The sequence below is a fragment of the Lemur catta genome, chromosome 2 (genome assembly GCF_020740605.2).
Source record: "Lemur catta isolate mLemCat1 chromosome 2, mLemCat1.pri, whole genome shotgun sequence".
Classification (NCBI taxonomy): Eukaryota; Metazoa; Chordata; class Mammalia; order Primates; family Lemuridae; genus Lemur; species Lemur catta.
The window spans coordinates 6,326,841-6,345,338 of NC_059129.1; the positions used below are offsets into that span (position 1 = coordinate 6,326,841).

Consider the following 18,498-nt stretch of genomic DNA (forward strand, 5'->3'; position numbering starts at 1 on the left):
TGCCCACCACTTTTAGGTTTAGGATGCTTTCAAGTTTAAAGTTTAACATTTGCATTGGATTTCATATCCTGTTAGACTCCAATTAAGACAGATTATGGATTCAACCTTGTGAGCTAAAGAAAAACGAAGCTTTTAAAGAACTAAAGTTAGTTTTCTTCAGAGTCTTACTGAGGAATGCAACCCGGGAGGACCCTTTCAGAGAGTTCTGTTAAGGCTGCTCCGAAGCAGTGTTTCAGCCCAATATACGGGTGGTGGCAGCTGTGTGTGTTCAGAAGTTACGTTAGAGGCTGGGCTTGGTGGTTCACACCTATAATCCTGGCACTCTGCGAGGCTGAGGCGGGAAGATGGCTTGAGGTCAGGAGTTCGAGACCAGCCTCAGCAAAACAGACCCATCTCTATTAAAAATAGAAAAAAATTAGCTGGGCGTGGTAGTGCCAGCTACTTGGGAGGCTGAGGTAGGAGGATGGCTTGAGCCCAGGAGTTGGAGGTTGCTGTGGGCCAGGCTGACGCCCCAGCACTCCAGCCTGGGCAACAGCGCTAGATCCTGTCTCAAAAAAAAAAGTTACATTACAGCAAAATCTGATCAAGGTTTGGGAGCAAGGGTACTCCTGGGTGTAGATTAGAGGCATCATCATTAATCCGGTCAGACGTTATTTTATACACAGGAACAGGATCATCTCTTCTAAAAACGCAGTAATTCAGGCAAGAGCCATGGGAAGCGGCGCTCTCTTGCTTGTCGTCTTCAGGACATTCTTCAGGGGCAGGGCCTTTGTGAAATTCTGCCGGCAAACATAGCTTCCCACGTTTGCTACTTGGTCCCACACCTGGCGTTGGAAGCTGGTGAGTGGACGAAGGAGCAGCGATAACGACAGTGACAAATGCGGCAGCCAGCACGCGGGGGACCCGCACAGGCTCGGGGTCCCTGCACTAAGAGTGTGGGTGACTTTGGGCGGCGAGTTGTTTAACTCCTTTGAGGAGTGAGTTTTCGGCCACCCACGTGCAGAGGCGTCCCCACCTAGACCGTTCCCCTCGGCAAACCGCGACAGGTGACAGCTCTGCCGCCTTCTCAGTCCGCCGCGCGACCCGGGCGCCCAGAGCTAAACCAGAAAACAACCTGCGGCGGCGCTCAAACGCATGCGCAGTTCGGGCAGGTGGGCGTGACCACGGGGAGGGGCGCCTGGACGGACGGGCGCGGGGGCGGGGCCGCGCCTGCGCGGTCCGCCTGTCATGGCTGCCTCCTGAGTCCCGCGGTGGTGGGGTCGGCTGGGACTCCTGGCTGGGCCCCGCAGCGGGTAAGTTCCTGGGAGAGGCGGCCGGACGGGGTATGGTGCAGGGAGCCGCTTGGCACTGTGCCTGGCTTTGAAATCCAGGCTCCCATGGACCTGAAGGCCAAGTCCCTAAGGCCTGACCCAAGTCTTAGCCTCAGTTTCCCCTTTTAAGCACGAGTGTTGGAGGAAGAAGTCCACATGGTCACCTGGATTTTCATCCGGGGTCCAGGTAGCCTCCCTCGGTTCCAGATTAGGAAGGGAAGGCGATGCCCTAACTGTGATTGCTTTTTGCGAGGACAGTGGTTAACAAGAGTGGGGTCGCGGAGGCGGCCAGACAGAGCGAGGAGACCCGCAGGGAGGACATCTCCCACCGCGGGCCTTGGTTCCTGCAGCTTCCCAGTCTTCACACCCTGCCCTCCGTCATCCAGCGCCTGGTGTAAACCGTCACGGAATCCTGCTCAACTCCTGAGTGTCGAGTGAATGGCACCTAGTGGAATGACAGACCGGGAGGAGGGAAGTTATTTCTACCTCCTAGTCCTAGCAAACTGTGTGTTGGGACAGTTTGACTAGGGACCTATAGAAGAGGAAGGTGGACAGTGTCTGAGTGTGGCCCCCACAGCCCTGTGAGAGGAGCCAAAAACACCTGTCATCTCCTGCTTCAGGGATGAACCAACTGGCCACCCGGGGGGCGGAGGGCGGGGTGGGTTCTGTGGAATAAAATAATGAAGGTAAGAAACCACTTTTGCTCATTCTGCTTGCCATCAAAATTTCACAAAGGGCAGCCCTGTGGAAGAATGCCGTGAAGAAGATAAGGATAGAGCCCAGGTTCCTGCCTCTCTTGCTTGAATCAATAAATTTTTTTAAAAAGATAAACTCAAACTGATCCTAGCCTTTGCCTCTCCCTGTACATAAGATAACGTCTGACCAGATTAATGATGATGCCTTTGTAATCTATAACCAGATGTACTTTTGCACCCAAACTTTGATTAGATTCTGCTCTAAAGTAACTCCTGAGCACATGTAGAACCTCCACCACCTGATAATTAAGCTGTGGGCTGAAACACCGCTTTGGAGCAGTCTTAACTCTCTGAAAGACTCCTGGGTTGCAATCCTCAGTAAGACTCTGAATAAAACTAACTTTAATTCTTTAAAAGCTTAGTTTTTCTTTAGTGACAGTTCCATCCGCAACCTGGGTCTCCTTTCTTAGCTCTGCCCAGTGAGGGGAGGAGCCCAAAGCCCATCTAGCCTCAGCACTCTCATACAGACTCTCAGTCAGCTTTTCCTAACTAGAGAAACTGACCATTGCCTTTTTCTGTCTTCCTAGCATTTCCTTTAATAATAATAGTTATATTGCTATAGTGATAATACTTACTGTCTTTGTTTATTGAACATTTATTACATCCTAAGCCCTGAAATTTATCATTGTCTCGTTTACTCCTCACACAGGCCCTGAGATAGGTACAAGAGGGCTTCTTTATTCCCAGGGAGCTGTTGCTGGGGAAAGCCCCTTAGAGGGAATCTTCTTCGCCTAGGACTTACAATGCAGAGTACATTTCCTGGGAAGGCTAGGTAGTTTGAATTTTAAATTGAAAATTCAACTACAAATTAAGAATTGGAGAGGGTTTTGTCTATGTTTAAGGAAAGCTGGTGTGTAATATGCTCACTTTTGGAAAGAGCAAAGAACATTTATTTTTCTGGAATGTACTTTCTCCAACAAAATTGCACTATAGCAAAAAATGGCATCCTTTGGTGCACTTTTAACTTTCATGGCAACATCAGAGAGGATCTTTGTATTTTTTTTCCCCCAAAAGCTTTATGTGGGAGTCCTCAGTTTTCCCCCAGGACATCTCTCAGTCCTGGTAGAGCCAAATCTGCCATTGGAACAATCTGTAGTGGGTCTAAGCTGTATTTCCTCTTCCTGGATCCAGCCTGATATTGCCAGTCCTTCTTGATTGAGAGCTTTTGCCTGAGGGTGGAGCATTTCTCCACGGCTTTCACTGACACGGTGAAATCCTGCATTGATTTGCCAGATTCACAGCTTTTCCTCACAGCCCACTTGCTCTTTGCTGGCTTATAGTGTCGAGTAGGAAAGCCAGAGCGGAGACTTAATATGGAATTGTCTTTTTACTAGAAAATTTTGTGTTGGGACAACTTTTGCTGCCTTGTGGCAAGCACTGAAACATAGGAACTCCACTTGTATACTCAGATCATGAGGACGCCTGGGTTCTGTTTTCCAGTTGAAGAAATGGAGCCCCTGAGGGGTTTTGTGACGTGCCTAGGGCACTCAGCTCGTGCGCATACCTACCCAGGTGGGAGCACTTCCTGTAGGCAGTCAGGGGTTATGGGCAGGTTTGGGTCAAACACTGGAAACCAACCCCAGGACAAGGAAGTTGCTGGTATTTTACCAACACTGCTATGGGCCAAGGACTCTGCTGAGCACTTCAGCCCCCAGTGACACTGCGAGGTGAGACTGACTAAAGAAGCAGGTCCAGAGAGATGAAGTGATTTTCCTGAGGTCGCGTAGCTAGGAGGTGGGAGACCAGAGTCCCCATCTGGTCTGCCCAACTTCAAAACCCATCAAACTGCTGCTGTTTGATGCTTTTTGATGAGGTAGAACATTTGGTGGGAGGGAAATCCTTCCTGTTTTTGACCACTTTGCCTCGGGCATGGTTTTCCAAACTAGTTTTTGCTGTTTCACCATAATTTTTCCATATCTATATATCACCTGTGTAGTGATTCCCTCCACTGCTTTTCTTTTAAGTCCATTCACTTTTTTAAAAATTTAATAGGAAAGCTTTAAAACAAATGATATGTGGGTAGGTGGTATCAGCTTCTAGAATAATAAAAAGAGAAACTACATAGATAGGGCAAGCACATATGGCAAAATGTTCACAGTCATTGAATCTAAGCAGTGGGTATATGGGTGTTTATTATATTCCCCTAACTTTATCTGTTTGAAATTTTTCATGATAAAAAAGTTGGTAAAAGGAAAGGAAAGGAAACTTTGTCACTATAAATGGAAATTCAGATCCCTCGCCATAAATAAAAGGTTACTATGAAAGTGAATATATTATAAACAAAATAACACAATTAAATTCTAGCTGGATTCTTTTCCCCGGTCAAGTCTCTAAGTCTTTCTAATTAGGAAAAATTGAAAACGGATTGCAAAAGGGAGCAATATCTCCCGGGGAGACGCAGAGCTCTTGGCCAGCTCGGTGTTTACACCTACACTTCCCCTGCGGGACCCGCCATGCTGAGGACCTGTTCTCGCCTCTCAGGTGCGCCTGTCCCAGGATTAACGTGGAGCCTGGGCCATGGTGCAGTTGGCTCCCGCCCCAGCCATGGACGAGGTCACCTTTAGAAGCGACACTGTGCTGTCAGACGTCCACCTCTATACCCCGAACCACAGACACCTCATGGTGCGGCTGAACGGCGTGGGGCAACCCGGTAAGGTCCTGGGCCCGGGTGCCCAGCGGATCCCATTTTGTTTTCTGCTTGTTCATATTCATCTCTTTGGGGAAAATATTGGGCAGATTGGCTTGTTTCATTGTTATCCTCACACCACTTTTTTTTTTTTTTTTTTTTTTTGAGACAGTCTCGCTCTGTTGCCCTGGCTAGAGTGAGTGCCGTGGCGTCAGCCTAGCTCACAGCAACCTCAAACTCCTGGGCTTAAGCGATCCTACTGCCTCAGCCTCCCGAGTAGCTGGGACTACAGGCATGCGCCACCATGCCCGGCTAATTTTTTTTCTATATATATTTTAGTTGGCCAGATAATTTCTTTCTATTTTTTAGTAGAGATGGGGTCTCGCTCTTGCTCAGGCTGGTCTCGAACTCCTGAGCTCAAACAATCCGCCCGCCTCGGCCTCCCAGAGTGCTGGGATTACAGGTGTGAGCTACCACACCCGGCCTCTCACACCACTTCTTAAGTGCCCTTCTTTCACTGAGCAAATTCCTGCACCTTGCAGAGCACCTGCTGTGTGCCGGGGACAGGACGTGATGCTGGGAACACAGAATGGGGTGAGCCAAGCTCCGCCCTCAGCAAGCCCAGGGGCCAGCACGTGGGGAGACAGCGCTGGGGCTCCAGCTGTCCCTTCCCTGTCTGGCCACCTCTGCTTGCCTGGCTGCCTGTGTCTCCTCCCCCGGGACTCCCTGCCCCACACTCTCCCCAGCCGTCTCCCCAGCAGCCAAGGAGATCTTTTGGAAACGCACGTCAAATCACAGCACTCCCTGATGGGGACCTCCAGTGACTTCCCATTGCTCTCAGAATAACATCCAGATTTCTCACCTCGGCCTGCAAGGGCCAGCCTGACACAGCCTCTGCCTGGGTGACTCCCCTTACGTCACCCTCCCTCACTGCACTGTGGCCACTGTCACCTCCTTCCTGTCCCTCAGTCACTGCACCTGCTTTCTTCCCTCCCAGCCCTGGTTCCACAAGTGTCATCTTGGACAAGCCCTGCCTGACAACCCTCTTAATTCCGATTACCCTGTATTAGCTCGTTGTCCTGGTGTGATTATTAATACTTCCAATTTCCCTTCCATCCTAATTGGGCTGATAGATTTTACCAGGGGTCTATAAACTATAGCCTGTGGGGCAAATCTGACCCGCAGCTTATTTTTGTAAATAAAATTTTATTGAGACGTGCCTATGCCTGTTCGTTTACATGTTCTTATGGCTGCCTCAGTGCTACAATGGAGTTGAGGAGTTGCAACAGAGATCACATGGCCCACAAAGCTTAAAATATTCACTGACTAACCTGTCATAGAAGCAGTTTGCTGACCCCTGCATCATATGGTTGCCATATCTGTGGTGCACAGAATACAGTTTTACTGTATTCGTGGCAATTAGTGCACAGTCCATAATTATCTTACTTGTGTAATGTTTGTTCCCCTACTGACCCCCTAAAATGTAAGCCTCTAAGATGTCCAATTCTGCTTTGTGTCCCCAGCACCTGGCATGGTACTCAGCACAAAGTCCACGTTCAGTGGTGTTTGTTGAATGGATGGATGGGTGGGCGGGTGGATGGATGAGTGAAGTGCTCCAGAAACTGGCATGAGCCCAGGATGCTGTGGGCGCCTAAAAAGAGGCATTGAATCCAGCCTTGGAGAAGACGCCTGAGTTCATTCCTATAAGCTGAGAGGGATCTACCCAGACAGAAGCAAAGGAAAGGGGCCCCAGGCAGTGCCTACGCAAAGACCTGGGGGCAAGGGCTCTAGCCAGGGTCTTTCCGCTGTGGCTCTGCCCGTGGTGTCACAGTTGCATTTTCCCTGGAGAAGGTGGAGAACAGTGAGCCCCATCTCATGGAATGTAAGGGTGAAGGGAAGAGAAAGGACTGGGAACAGGTGTTGGGTACCTACTCTGAGCTAGGTGCTTTATACATTTATTATCCCATCATGGCCTGAAATAACCCAGGAGCGGACGCTATTATCCCCATAATGCAAATTGTGAAACTGAGGTGACTTGCCCAGGGTCAGACACCTAGGTGGCAGATGGTTCAAGCCTAGAGCTACCCGCTCTGAAGTCCTTGTACCCACTGCCCCTGACCACCTCTCCTGGTACAGTGACTTTCTGGCCACCAGATGGTGAGGGATACTTCCCATCCTTGTCCTCTCCTCCAGACCTTAAGAGGCAGAAGGGTGTCAGCTTAAGCGTTGAGCAAACTGGGTTTGAATCCTCCCTTGGCCTTGTCCACATACAAAGCTATGTGGCCTTGGTCAGCTCACTCAACCTGTCTAAGCCTCAGCTTCCATGTGTGTAGGATGAAGCTGATAATACTGTCTTCATGGTGATTGTGAGGGTTCAGTGGGATGATACGGGCCAAGTGCCTGCATTGTAGATTCTCATAAAATGGTGGCTGTTCATGGCGGTGGTGGTGGGTATTATCTTGGTGGCCCCAGCCACCCAGCATGGTCACAGCTCAATCAAATGGGACCGTCTGCTGGTATTAGTGTATTGCTACCTGGCCTTTAAAAATTTTTCCAGATGGTAATCAGATTTTCTCGGAGAAAGAGAAGACACCGTGAAATTGTTCTCATTGTGTGTCCTGTCTTGCCTTTCAGTTTTCCTGTCGCGGTTCAAGCTTCTGTGGAGCCGAGACTCTTGGACAGACTCGGGGGCTGAGGATGGTGATCACCAAGATGCTCACGCAGAGGAGCCCCCTCCTGCCGGGACAGGCAGCACAGGGTCCCCCCCAGGAGGTGGCCACAGGCATGAGGGTTTCTCCCTCCAGGCCGGGGCTGAGAGCACCGGCCAGGAAGGGGCGGGAGCTCAGCTGGACGAGGACGGAGATTTGGACGTAATGAGAAGACCTCGGGCCACCTCTGATCTCCACCCTGCGGGGCCTCCGAGAGACAAGGTACATCCCATGATTCTAGCACAGGAAGAAGACGACGACATGGGAGACGAGGCACACGAGGACAGCCCCCACAGCATCATCAACATAGGTAAGTGAAGGTCTGGCCCACCTGCCACCAAGGCAGCTCCACAGCATGGAGCAGGGCACAGTGTGGTCTGAGTGTTGGCTCTGTGTTCGGGCCTGGCCAGGACGGGACGGGCAGCAGAGGTATCAGAACCTGTGCCGCCACCGCAGGGAAAGCTCTCCAGAACCACAGCTCTCTCCTGCTCAACTCACATCGCCACCAGCCTCCATCCTTCTGTGCGCTTCCTCGCCTGTGGGCCTCTCCTGTGCCATGCCTCCTTCCTGGAGCACCTGCCCCCGGCCTCTGCTCTCAGCACGTTCCTCATGGCTGTGCAGGTCCCGGTTCAGTCACTCCTCCTCCAGGAAGCCCTGCTGCTGCTTCCCCCACAACCATGCTCTGCTCTAACTCAGCATGTCTGGGGGGTGAGGGGGTGCAGGGTGAGGTACAGTTTGCAGAGGCCTTGGCAGGGCTGGGCTGGCAACAGGGAGCCATGGGAGGCTCTGGAGCTGGGGTGTGGCAGATGGAAAGGGACGTAGATCCAGGATTAATCAGGTGTGGGACAGTCAGAGCTGGGGGCTAGAAGCCAGGTAGGGGAGGTGATGAAATGGCAGGAAAAGTGGGGCAGGAAAGAGGTTTCAAAGATGCTAGCCACGCATGGGGGCCAGAGCAGAGGGGTTCGGTGACTCCACGCTTTCAAATCTAAAGACCCAGCACTCTGGAAACAGCAGGAGCACTAGGGAGCCAGGGCAGGAGTGGGGCAGCGATGGCTTGGTCCCTGCTGTGTTGTGGGTATCTTTGCCAGTACCCTCTCCCCTGGTCTCACAGCCCCCTGGGGTGGGGGATGCTCAGATCAGAGGACATGACAAGCCCAGCGTCAGGCAGCTCAGTGGCGGTGAGGAAGGTTTTGAATCCACGCAGTCAGTCTCCACAGCCAGCACTCTTGCCACCCCCAGCGCTGCTCATCTGGGGGAAGGGAGCTCTGATTTGAGTCTGTTCATTACGTCCAGGGACCCTCGTGCTGCCTGAGATCTTGTGGAGACACCGCAGTATCAAGTCCAGCCAAGATGCTGGTGGACAATGCATTAGTCACTTACTGGGGGCTCAGATTCTAAGTCTGCACGTAGGGCAGAAGTCTTTAGTCAAATTTGCCCAGGAAAAGCCTTCAGAGAGCAGTGGCCCAGGTCCCCTGGAGCACCCCACACAGCCAGTTTTTCTCCTGGCTTTGGGACAGACTGGCTGGCTTATGTTCTTTCTGGACCCTTCTTGTACATCTTTAAACACGGCAGTACGCTTGACACAATGAGATGCTCGCTCTGTGAGAGCTCGTGGGAACCAAAAAGAAACCAGGGACGTGCAGACTGCCCAGCCCCCCTCCTAGGGCCGACCACATGGAGGGGACCATGGCCCACCTACTCACAGCCCTGCTATTCTCCACCCTCGTCCCTCCCCTGTTCCCCCTGTCCCCACTCCTTTCTCCATGGGCACTTGGTTTGTGCAAGTCCGATGAGCATGCAAAGCTACCCTACCATGCATATCTGTGTGTGTTCACTTGATGGCCATTACCAACTCACTCAAAAATACTACAGCGAGTTCTTATTTAGTAGCAAAGTGTTTCGTGTCATTCCTTTTTCTCCTTGATCTCATGTTTCCATTCTCTTTCCCCTCCTAACCACCAGAATTCTATCCTAATATGTTTTGTGCTTGAGAATACTTCCTATAATTACTTATCATGCTTCTCTTCAACTTTGTTAAAAAAGACATAAATGCAAACTCATTTTGTTAACTTCTAGTGTAGTTCTAAGTGTAAGAAAATATTTTGGAATGAGTTGTGGTTAGTATCAGCATACAAATATATTTTGATTGCAAAATTTGCCGTTATTGACCATAAAAACTTGTAGAGTGATGCCTGTGTGTTTAGTTAGGTTGAATCAAGACTCTTGAGACCCTAGTCTCCGGGCTGTGGACAAAGCTACCCAGTTACCTGTAAGAGAGTGAGCCACAGCTCCTGGTCTCTGAGTGATGCTCAAACAGCCCCTGCCGACTGCTAGCACAGCCTGTGTTTCTGCTTCTCTCTCGAACGCCTAACTCCAACCTCCAACGCCATCCGACCATGTTGGCAGGCTGCCATGCACCCCTGTCTTGTGGTTTTCTGCCCATCCCCATTTTCACAGTGGGCATTTCTCTTCTGGTTTCCATCCTGTCCAGAGCACACCATGGCCACCCCCCTGGAGGATGTTGGCAAGCAGGTGGGTAGGTCCCGTCCACTTCCCTTGGCCCCGAAGGGTCTCTGCAGAGCCTCACGTTGCCTGTCCTTCCTTGTCATCTGCCTTCCAGGTGTGGCGAGGCGCCCTGCTCCTGGCAGACTATATCCTGTTCCGACGGGACCTCTTCCAAGGGTGTACCGTGCTGGAGCTTGGGGCGGGCACGGGGCTTGTTAGCATCATTGCAGCCACCATGGCACGGACCGTTTATTGTACAGGTAACTACGCAACATCTCGGGCTGAGGGATGTACCCACTGTGTAAAAGAAGCAGAAACACCGGGAATTGGACATTGCCTGCTGGTAATTTTGCTATCCTGGTCCACTTGTTTTCTCAGCCCTTGGATTTTTTTCTCAATATCAGAATAAGCCAGCAACACCAAGTCAGTGGCCACAGCATCACCTGCAGGTCTTGCAGCAGGTGTCTGGCCCCTCTGCTTACACCCCTGAGAAAGAGCACACATCTCAGAAAACCATAAGAAATATGCCCTTTTAGAAGGCTTTGAAAACAAGTTTATTGGCCAGGCATGGCAGCCCACACCTGTGATCCTAGCACTCTGGGAGGCCAAGGCAGGAGGATCGATTGAGGCCAGGAGTTTGAGACCAGCCTGAGCAAGAGTGAGACCTCGTCTCTACTAAAAACAGAAAAATTAGCTGGGTGTGATGTTGTGTACCTGTAGTCCCAGCTACTCGGGAGGCTGAGGCAGGAGGATCACTGGAGCCCAGGAGTTTGAAACTGCAGTGAGCTATGATGATACCACTGCACCACTCCAGCCTGGGCAACAGAGCAAGACTGTCTCAAAAAAAAATAAAAAATAAATATTTTAGGGCCTATCCCAAACCCCCAACTCAGACCTTGCTGAGGCGAGAAAGGATGTTGAATATCTAAATTTTAACACACCTCCCAGTTGGTACCTTCAATTTGCTTTTTTTTTTTTATGCCTGAGGTTGAGCGTCTTAGTACAATGAAAATCTATTTATGTGTCCTTTCATGTCCTTTTCTGTGAACGTGGTACTCGTATACTTTGTCCATTGTTTTTTTTTGAGACAATTTCTCTGTCACCCATGCTAGAGTGCCATGGCTCAATCATAGCTCACTGTAACCCCAAATTCCTAGGTTCAAGTAATCCTCCTGCCACGGCCTCCCAAGTAGCTGGGACTACAGGCATGTGCCACCATGCCCAGCTAATTTTTTTTTAGCTGGAGACGGGGGTCTCGCTTCATTGCCCAGGCTGGTCTTGAACTCCTGGTCTGGATACCAGCTCGTAGGGTTGCTGTAAACATGAAAGGGTGAACTATGGAATGTTTTATATACTCAGAAAATGTTGGGAGCGCTCAGCCCTTCCCTCTGGAGCACAGTTTCTCCCCACCAGGATGAGAATCTCTTACTTAGGGCACAAATCCATGAGAGGAGCCTTGAGGTGAACGTATTTAGTTTTGTCAGGAAGACACAGGAGAAGCCTTACGGCAATGTCTGCAGTCGCCCTCGGTAGCAGCTCTCTCTCGGCGAAGACGTGGCGATGAGAGTGTTGTAGCGACTGGCGCTTTATGGGCTGCCCTTCTGTCGTTCCAGATGTCGGTGCAGATCTCCTGGCCATGTGCCAGCGGAACATTGCCCTCAACAGCCACCTGGCTGCCACTGCAGGTGAGGCCCAGCAGGTCTTCTGTTTGGCAGGGGGGACAGACACCAAGGCTGTGACACTGGAAGGCAGGTTCCACCCGCTTCCCTTTGCACCAGGTGAACAGAGGGAGCACAGCAGCTCCATCCTGGAATCACGTCCTCCTCCCCACAACCACCACCACGTCCCACTTCAGCTCCTCTCCTGCACGTGGGCAGCGGCCCCCAGCTAGGCTCCCCCACGCTTGTTCGGCCAGCCCAAGCTGTCCTCCATGCAGCATCCAGGGTGACCTTTCTAAGATGCAAGCCTGACCCCTTCCCTCCCCACTGAAAACCTTCCAGGGGCTCCGTCACCTATGGGATGAAGTTGGGACTCTTCCTCGAATTCCCAAACCTCCCGGCCTGGCCCCGCCTGATTTCCCGCCTCCTCTCCTGACAGTCCTGATGTCCAGCCTGCGTCCAGCGAGCCAGGACTCATGTCCCAGGCAGATACCCCCACCCCCACCTACCTGATTGTCCGGTCCCCGCACGGCCGGCAGGGATGAGCGGACACGGTGGGCAATGGCTGCCGTGTCCTAACTGGCCACCTGTCCAGCCCTTTCTCCTCCTAATACCCCTGCAGGCTTCGGGCCCTCTAGAAGTTTCTGGTTGCTCATCCTATCCCTTCTCCTGTGGGGTCTGGCCCTGTCTGCCTGCAGCCACCGCTGCACACATGGCCCAGCCTCCTTTGAGGCCCCTTCCCGTGGCACCTTTCTCTTGCTGTCCCCCTGCCCGTGTGCTCTCCCCTCCTGGCAAGTCTTTGTCACACTCAGGTCTCCAGATCTCCAGATTAGAGGTCAGAGTCCAGTTCCCAGACATACTCCAGTGACACCTTGAGCCATCACATTTTAACATCTGCTCGTGTGACTAGTTGATTGGCGTTTTCCATCCCCACTGGACTACAGGCTTTCTGGGCCTTGTGTGTGTTCATCGCCGTGGTGGTGTTTGTTGACTGCCCCGTGTGCAGTAGGCAGTGGAACAGAGACCGGAAGGGAGCAGCAGGCCTGCTGCCAGAGCCTTTGCTGTCACCCCTGGTCTCACACACGAGCTCCCTTCTCTCCTCCCGGTGTTTGGCCCATCCTCCTGACGTTGCCCTGGCCACACGGGCTTGTGGTTGTCTCTTAACCTGCCCATTTCCCCTAGGGTGGCTGGTCCCCAAGAAGGGGCACCATGACTCTTAAATCTTTATGTTCCCTGTGCCTGGCACAGTCGCTGACACTCAGCACTCAGGAAATGCCAGAAGGGCCAGGCACAGTGGCTCATGCCTGTCATCCCAACACTTTGGGAGGCAGGCCAAGGCGGGAGGATCACTTGAGTCCAGGAGTTCAAGACCAGCATGGGCAATAGCAAGACCCTGTCTCTACAAAAATTAAAAAAAATAATAATAATGCTGGGAGGATTGATGGATGAATGGAGGGGAGGGACGGAAGGTGGTGATGGGTGGGAATGAGGGAGGGAGGACAACCAGGGTGGGTAGAGGATGGATGGAAGGAAGGGTGGGAGGTGGAGGGTGGATGGATGGGAGGCTGGAGGAGTGGGTGGAAGGATGGATAGATAAGAGGGAGGATAGATGAATGGATCTTGGTGTATCTTTTTTCCTAATTATGTTTAGAGTTGGGGGTTATGTTTATGTTTGTTTTTACAGGAGGTATAGTTAAGGTCAAAGAACTGGACTGGCTGAAGGACGAGCTTTGCACAGGTGTGCGTTTCCCTTTGATGTCTGGTTTGATCCACTGGTTCCTCTGTAATTCCTCGAGGCCATCAGCTCTGTGGCCTTGATTGAGTGGCAGGGTCCCAGCTTTTGCCACAATCCTCGACAGTGGTGCTGATCATGTTCTGCACAGGGTTACTGGCCAGGGCAGCAGTGAAGCCAAAATCTGCCCTCCCCTCACTGGCTGGGCGGGCACCTGGCGGAAAGGGCACCTGTTACGCTGTGCGTGTGCACGGGCAGCGGCCGCCTGCAGCTGGGGCGCTGGGAGGCACGTCTGCCTGGCGGTACCCACCACACCAGGCTTCCCCCAACCATGTTTCTTCTTTCCTCTCCTAAAGCTTCCTCGGTGAGAGCTGGTGGCCAGCAGAGAAAGAAACGAGCACAAAACGTCCTTTTCTTTCTTCTTTCATAGATCCCGAGGTCCCCTTCAGCTGGTCGGAAGAGGAAATCTCTGACTTGTACGATCACACCACCATACTGTTTGCAGCCGAAGGTAAGAAAATTCTCCTTCGTTGTACATGTCCTTTGTCATTACCTGTAGTCCTGTGCAGTGTCCCCTCACCTCCACTGAGTTCTCTGCGTTTTGGAAGCACCTTCTAGGACGTTCTGCCCCATCTGCGTATAGGTTTAATCCCGAGACCTATCGCCGCTCCGAGTTGATAAGGATTCCCTCTGTAGTGTCCACGGGGGTCCCTTGGAGAAGCACCCCTCTTTGATATTTATGTGTTTTCCCGATGCCTTTTCTCTTCCTGCAGTGTTTTACGACGACGACTTGACCGATGCTGTGTTCAAAACTCTCTCCCGACTCGCCCGCAGATTAAAGAATGCCTGCACGGCCATTCTGTCGGTGGAGAAGAGGTGAGCTCTGCACCCTGGGGCCGTGCTGGCGCCCTGGGTATCAGCCACACTCTCACCTTCTGAATGTGTCCTTGTCCATGTGCCATTACTACTCACTACTGTTTATTGAGCACCTACCCTGTGCCAGGCCTGTGCTAGTCCCTCCATCCATCACCTCGATTAATCCTCGTACTAACCCGGTGGGCAGGCGCTGCCAACCCAGTTTTACAGGAGGTGGCACGAAGGCCGAGGGACATCGGGGACGTGTCCAGAACACAGCTGGTCAGGGGTAGTCGCAGACATGGATGCCAACTGCATCCCAGAGCCTCAATGCTTGGCCACCACTCTCCCTGGAGAGCCTTTCTGAACGTCCTCTCGGGGGACCACCCATCCCTGCTGCTCCACCGGGTCTTCCCTCTCGCTGGTGCAGACAGAGTTAGTGCTCACTTCTCACCCGACAGCCCCTCCCGGGTGTTTCCACTCAAGCACCCAAAAACATAGATGGCTGCATTTATTGAGTGTCCATGTTGTGGCTGCTGCAGTGCTGGGCACTCTACACACATTCCCCCTGGTACTTAGGACAGTCCACAACTTTCCTGAAGGCAGTTTGGAAGATGCAGCCAAAACCGTAAAACCGAGTGTATTTCTTGACCCAGCAATTCAACATCCAGAAATTCGAGATACGCACTGACATGTTTATGGAGGAAATGCTATGATGCCTGGCAGTGGCTTTTTAATAATTCAGTGGGGTGGGTAGACAGGGGCTAAAGCCAGTGGTGGCTTCATCATACTGTTCTCACTCCTTTTGCATGTTTGAAATTTTTCATAAAAGATTGTGGAAATAAGAGAGAAAGCAGCAAAGAGCTTGAGTTTCAAGTTGAATCGTCTTGCAGATTCAGGTGTTGAAAGGCCAATGTCAGGGTTGGGAGATGCATTTCTGACGTTGCTTGCTCTGAAACCTCCACAACCTCCCGACTGCCTGGCAATGTTACCTCCATCCTCTGTGCTCTGAGTCCTCTGCACTGCCCACCGCCTCTCGTTCATTCATCCCGCAGATGGTGACGGGGCAGCTCCGTGTGCCAGATTCTGTGCCAGCTGCGGGCAGAACATGGCAGGAGCGCATGGAGGCCTGTCCGCAAGCATCGATCTGAGTCTGCCTGTTGCACCAATCTGTAGCTTCTCAGGGGCAGGGACTGTCTTTATCTTTCCAGTGGTGTCATCTTGGGCACATGACTTCGGCTGTCTGAGGCTCAGTTTCCACATCTGTAAAATGGAAGTAATAACGTCCCCGCCTCCCAGATTCAGAAAGGAATTGCAGACAGTTAGGATGAGATAGGCGCTCAGCAAAAATCCGCTCAGGGGAAGTGAAATCAGTGAGGCAACAGGAAAGCAAGTTGGGTGTCCAGGAATGACAGCGGTTTGTGTGTCGGCTGGTTGGTTTGCAGACTCAACTTCACACTGAGACACTTGGATGTCACGTGCGAAGCCTACGATCACTTCCGCTCCTGCCTGCATGCGCTGGAGAAGCTCGCGGACAGCAGGCTGCACTTCGTGGTGGAGCCCGTGGAGACTTCCTTCCCGCAGCACCTCGTCTACGAGCGCATCCGGCAGCTGGTAGGTCCGCGGCACGGGCAGGGCCTCGGGTCGCTTTGCCCTGGAGCGGCTGACGCGGGGCAGAGGGGGTGATGATCGGGCCCTGCAAGCGCAGGCCCCAGGGTCCTGCAGGGGGTGAAGGCTGCGTACTTGGCCCCGTCTGTAGTGGAACCTGTGGGGGGATCTGCTCCCCATTCTTAGCAGTTACCATGTCTGCCACCTGGTGAGATGTCACCTGTGACTTTATAGCACATTCTTTCCGTGTGGGTAGTTCAGACTCCAGAGGAAGCAAGACCAAGGGCAGGAGGTTGTTTGAGGAAAGGAAGTCAGTGAAGGGGAAGTTGGTGGCCTACAGATCTACATGCCAGGGCCCAGCATGGCAGCTAATGGTCACATTCTCACCGTGGAATTATTCTGGCCTCCCAGACTGAACCTGTCTTATTACTGCTGGGCCTTCTGACTGACACAAGGGACCCCATCTTATCAGGGCTCTGGGTGGTTGATTGTCCTGACAGCGACAGCTAGTGTGTGTCAGGCACTGTGCTAAGCACCTTTTGTCCACTGTCTCTTCTATGAACGCCAACAGCGTCTATTAACGGCAACAGCCCAGACAGGGTGTGTCTCCCAGACAGGAAACAGCTGAGCTGGGACCTCATCCTACATGTCACTTGCTATTGCAGCTTTTTTTTTTTTTCATTTCAGCATATTATAGGGGTACAAATGTTTAGGTTACACATATTGCCTTTGCCTCTCCCAAGTCAGAGCTACAAGCATGTCCATCCCCCAGACGGTGCACACCACACCCATTAGGTGTGAATATTCCCATCCCCTCCTCCCTCCCACCTGCCCGACACCGGATGAAAGTTACTACCGTGTGTGCACATACAGTACCTTTCTTGTACATTACGTTCAGTAAATATTTGAAAATATATTGAAGTAAAATTGATTTTTTTTTGTCATAAGAAAATATTAAGAGTTATTTTACTGTTGCAGTTCTGACAAGCTGCAGGTTTCTTGCAGCTTTTTTAATCCAGCACTTAGGAAAAATTTTAAAAGTCAAAATTACCCGGAAAAATTCCTTAAAATTTTCAGGAGCTGGATGCATAGTAGAACATAGATTGAGAATCAGCTTCTCTTACCTTTGCCTCGGGCTGTGGCCTCCCTTTCTCTGTGTCTTCGGCGACCCAGGCCTAGTTCTAAGGAGGCAAAGGGGAAGATGAGGGTTACCAGGGGTTGTGCGCTGTCACGCCCTGGCCCATTTCTCGAGCAAGTGTGGTGTGGAATCCGTGTGGTTCTGTGTGGCTGGAGGACCTGACATTCATCACTGTGCCACCTCTGGGCAGCCTCCCTGCCTGTCGGCTCAGTCAGACTCCAAGTAGACAGCACACACTCCGCGTCCGCTAGTGAGGACGCGAGGCCGCAGTAAGACCTAGGCGCGAGTTTGTGCCTTCTCCACCTGCCAGCGATAAGAGTAGCGTCACATGACCGGGAAACTCAGCTTCTTACAAAACTCAGCAGCCACAGTACACGGTGCTTAAGATCTCCCGAAATGGAGAGATTGTGGTGACAGGCTGCCATTCTCCCGATCCCTTTTGATTGTGTGACATGTTGGTGGCCCTTCGGTTAATGCCAGGACTCATTTATCCAGGCTCCCTGCCACAGTCAAACAGAAGGAACAGCCCAGAGTGACAAAGGGAAGAAAGCTGCCCGCTCCTGCACTAGCTCGTGTGGTGCCGTGGTTTGCATGTTGCTTGAGAACTTTCTTTGGCTAATTACTTTCCTGGATGAAATTGCAGCGGTCTTGTTTGCACACTTGAGGAACCTGTCCTTTCTCTGTTTGCTGCAGGAGCTCTGGAAGATCATAGCAGAACCAGTAAAGTGACCTGTGGCCTCGACGAGGCACGGCATCTCAACTGTTCTTGTAATATATTTCTAATAAAATCAAATGCTCACCAAAGTGATGCACTCGAGATTTTGACATTCCAAATATATGGCAAATGTGCCTTATTGTATGACCCCAGATGGTTTCCTGGGGTCTGTCACTGCCTCCCAGTAGCAGCCAGAGAGTGTTAACTGCCTGGGCAGGGGTCTATTTGGTTGCCTGTTTCTAGTGCTCAGTACATGTCCTGGAGTGTTTCGAACGCTGCTTGGTCAAGTTGAGCGAATGTTCTCAACTTGATTTCACCCAAGGCAGTTATTTCAGACATGCACTTCCCTTGGGGGCAGGGGCCTTGGCCGTGCAGGTAGGTTTTTATGCTCTCCTGTGTTAACTGTTTACAAATGTCTTTAACATCATTGTCACAATTGCCATAATAACACCACTCAACACAAAAGCCTCATTCCCTCCCAAAGCTGTGTGTCCTCCGTCCCCAACCCTCCGTGAAGGTCCCATGAAGAGAAGGGGCTGGAGCTGGCCCCAAGAGTGGACTGGACTGGCATTGGCCTTTGTCCTTAGTGTTAACCCTTTATAACCCAAATCAGGTACGCTTAGAACAAACATAAGATCTGCTCTTCTGGGTTGCATGCAGTCATCCACCTCAGAGGTGTTCCCTCCACCCTAGGCTCATCTTCCTTCGCCCCTCCATCTCTCCACCCTGCATCACATGCACAGACAGATGCCGGTCTTGTCTGTCTGTCTATCTGCCTGTTTTTTTTATCTTTGTGCTTCTCCTCCCATCTCCACCTCTGTGTCCCTCTCCCACTCTCTCTCACCCCTTCTTCTCTCTACTTCTCTGCAGTTCTGGCCTCATCTTCCT

At 51.7% G+C, this 18,498-nt stretch overlaps 2 protein-coding genes across 8 annotated transcripts in view; one reads left to right on the top strand and one right to left on the bottom strand.

Annotated features, from left to right (window-relative positions):
* TMEM186 (transmembrane protein 186) overlaps positions 1-18,498 on the bottom strand; it is a 108,046-nt gene that overhangs the window by 10,934 nt on the left and 78,614 nt on the right. The window contains exons 4-7 of one of the 7 annotated variants that reach the window (XR_006733342.1): positions 16,882-16,938; positions 11,334-11,608; positions 9,667-10,201; positions 1,735-1,755 (exon numbers count right to left, since the gene is read on the bottom strand). The gene's annotated coding sequence lies outside the window, so the exon portion shown is untranslated. Of the gene's footprint in view, positions 1-1,734; positions 1,756-9,198; positions 10,202-11,121; positions 11,609-16,881; positions 16,939-18,498 lie in introns of those variants that run through there. The other 6 variants (XR_006733344.1, XR_006733341.1, XR_006733343.1 and 3 more) reach the window with 6 other exon arrangements.
* METTL22 (methyltransferase 22, Kin17 lysine) lies at positions 1,187-17,700 on the top strand. The gene is made up of 11 exons (XM_045542554.1): positions 1,187-1,292; positions 4,547-4,715; positions 7,326-7,709; positions 9,891-9,931; positions 10,020-10,164; positions 11,518-11,589; positions 13,247-13,300; positions 13,725-13,805; positions 14,068-14,170; positions 15,595-15,763; positions 17,589-17,700. The coding sequence occupies exons 2-11, from the start codon at positions 4,583-4,585 to the stop codon at positions 17,622-17,624; spliced, it is 1,218 nt and encodes a 405-aa protein (XP_045398510.1). The 5' UTR covers positions 1,187-1,292; positions 4,547-4,582; the 3' UTR covers positions 17,625-17,700.

Coding starts and splice junctions, on each gene's coding strand:
- METTL22 (XM_045542554.1), top strand. CDS start 4,583: ATGGTGCAGTTGGCTCCCGCCCCAGCCATGGACGAGGTCACCTTTAGA. Junction 7,710..9,890: donor CCACAGCATCATCAACATAG/GTAAGTGAAGGT, acceptor CATCCTGTCCAG/AGCACACCATGGCCACCCCC. Junction 13,806..14,067: donor CATACTGTTTGCAGCCGAAG/GTAAGAAAATTC, acceptor CTCTTCCTGCAG/TGTTTTACGACGACGACTTG.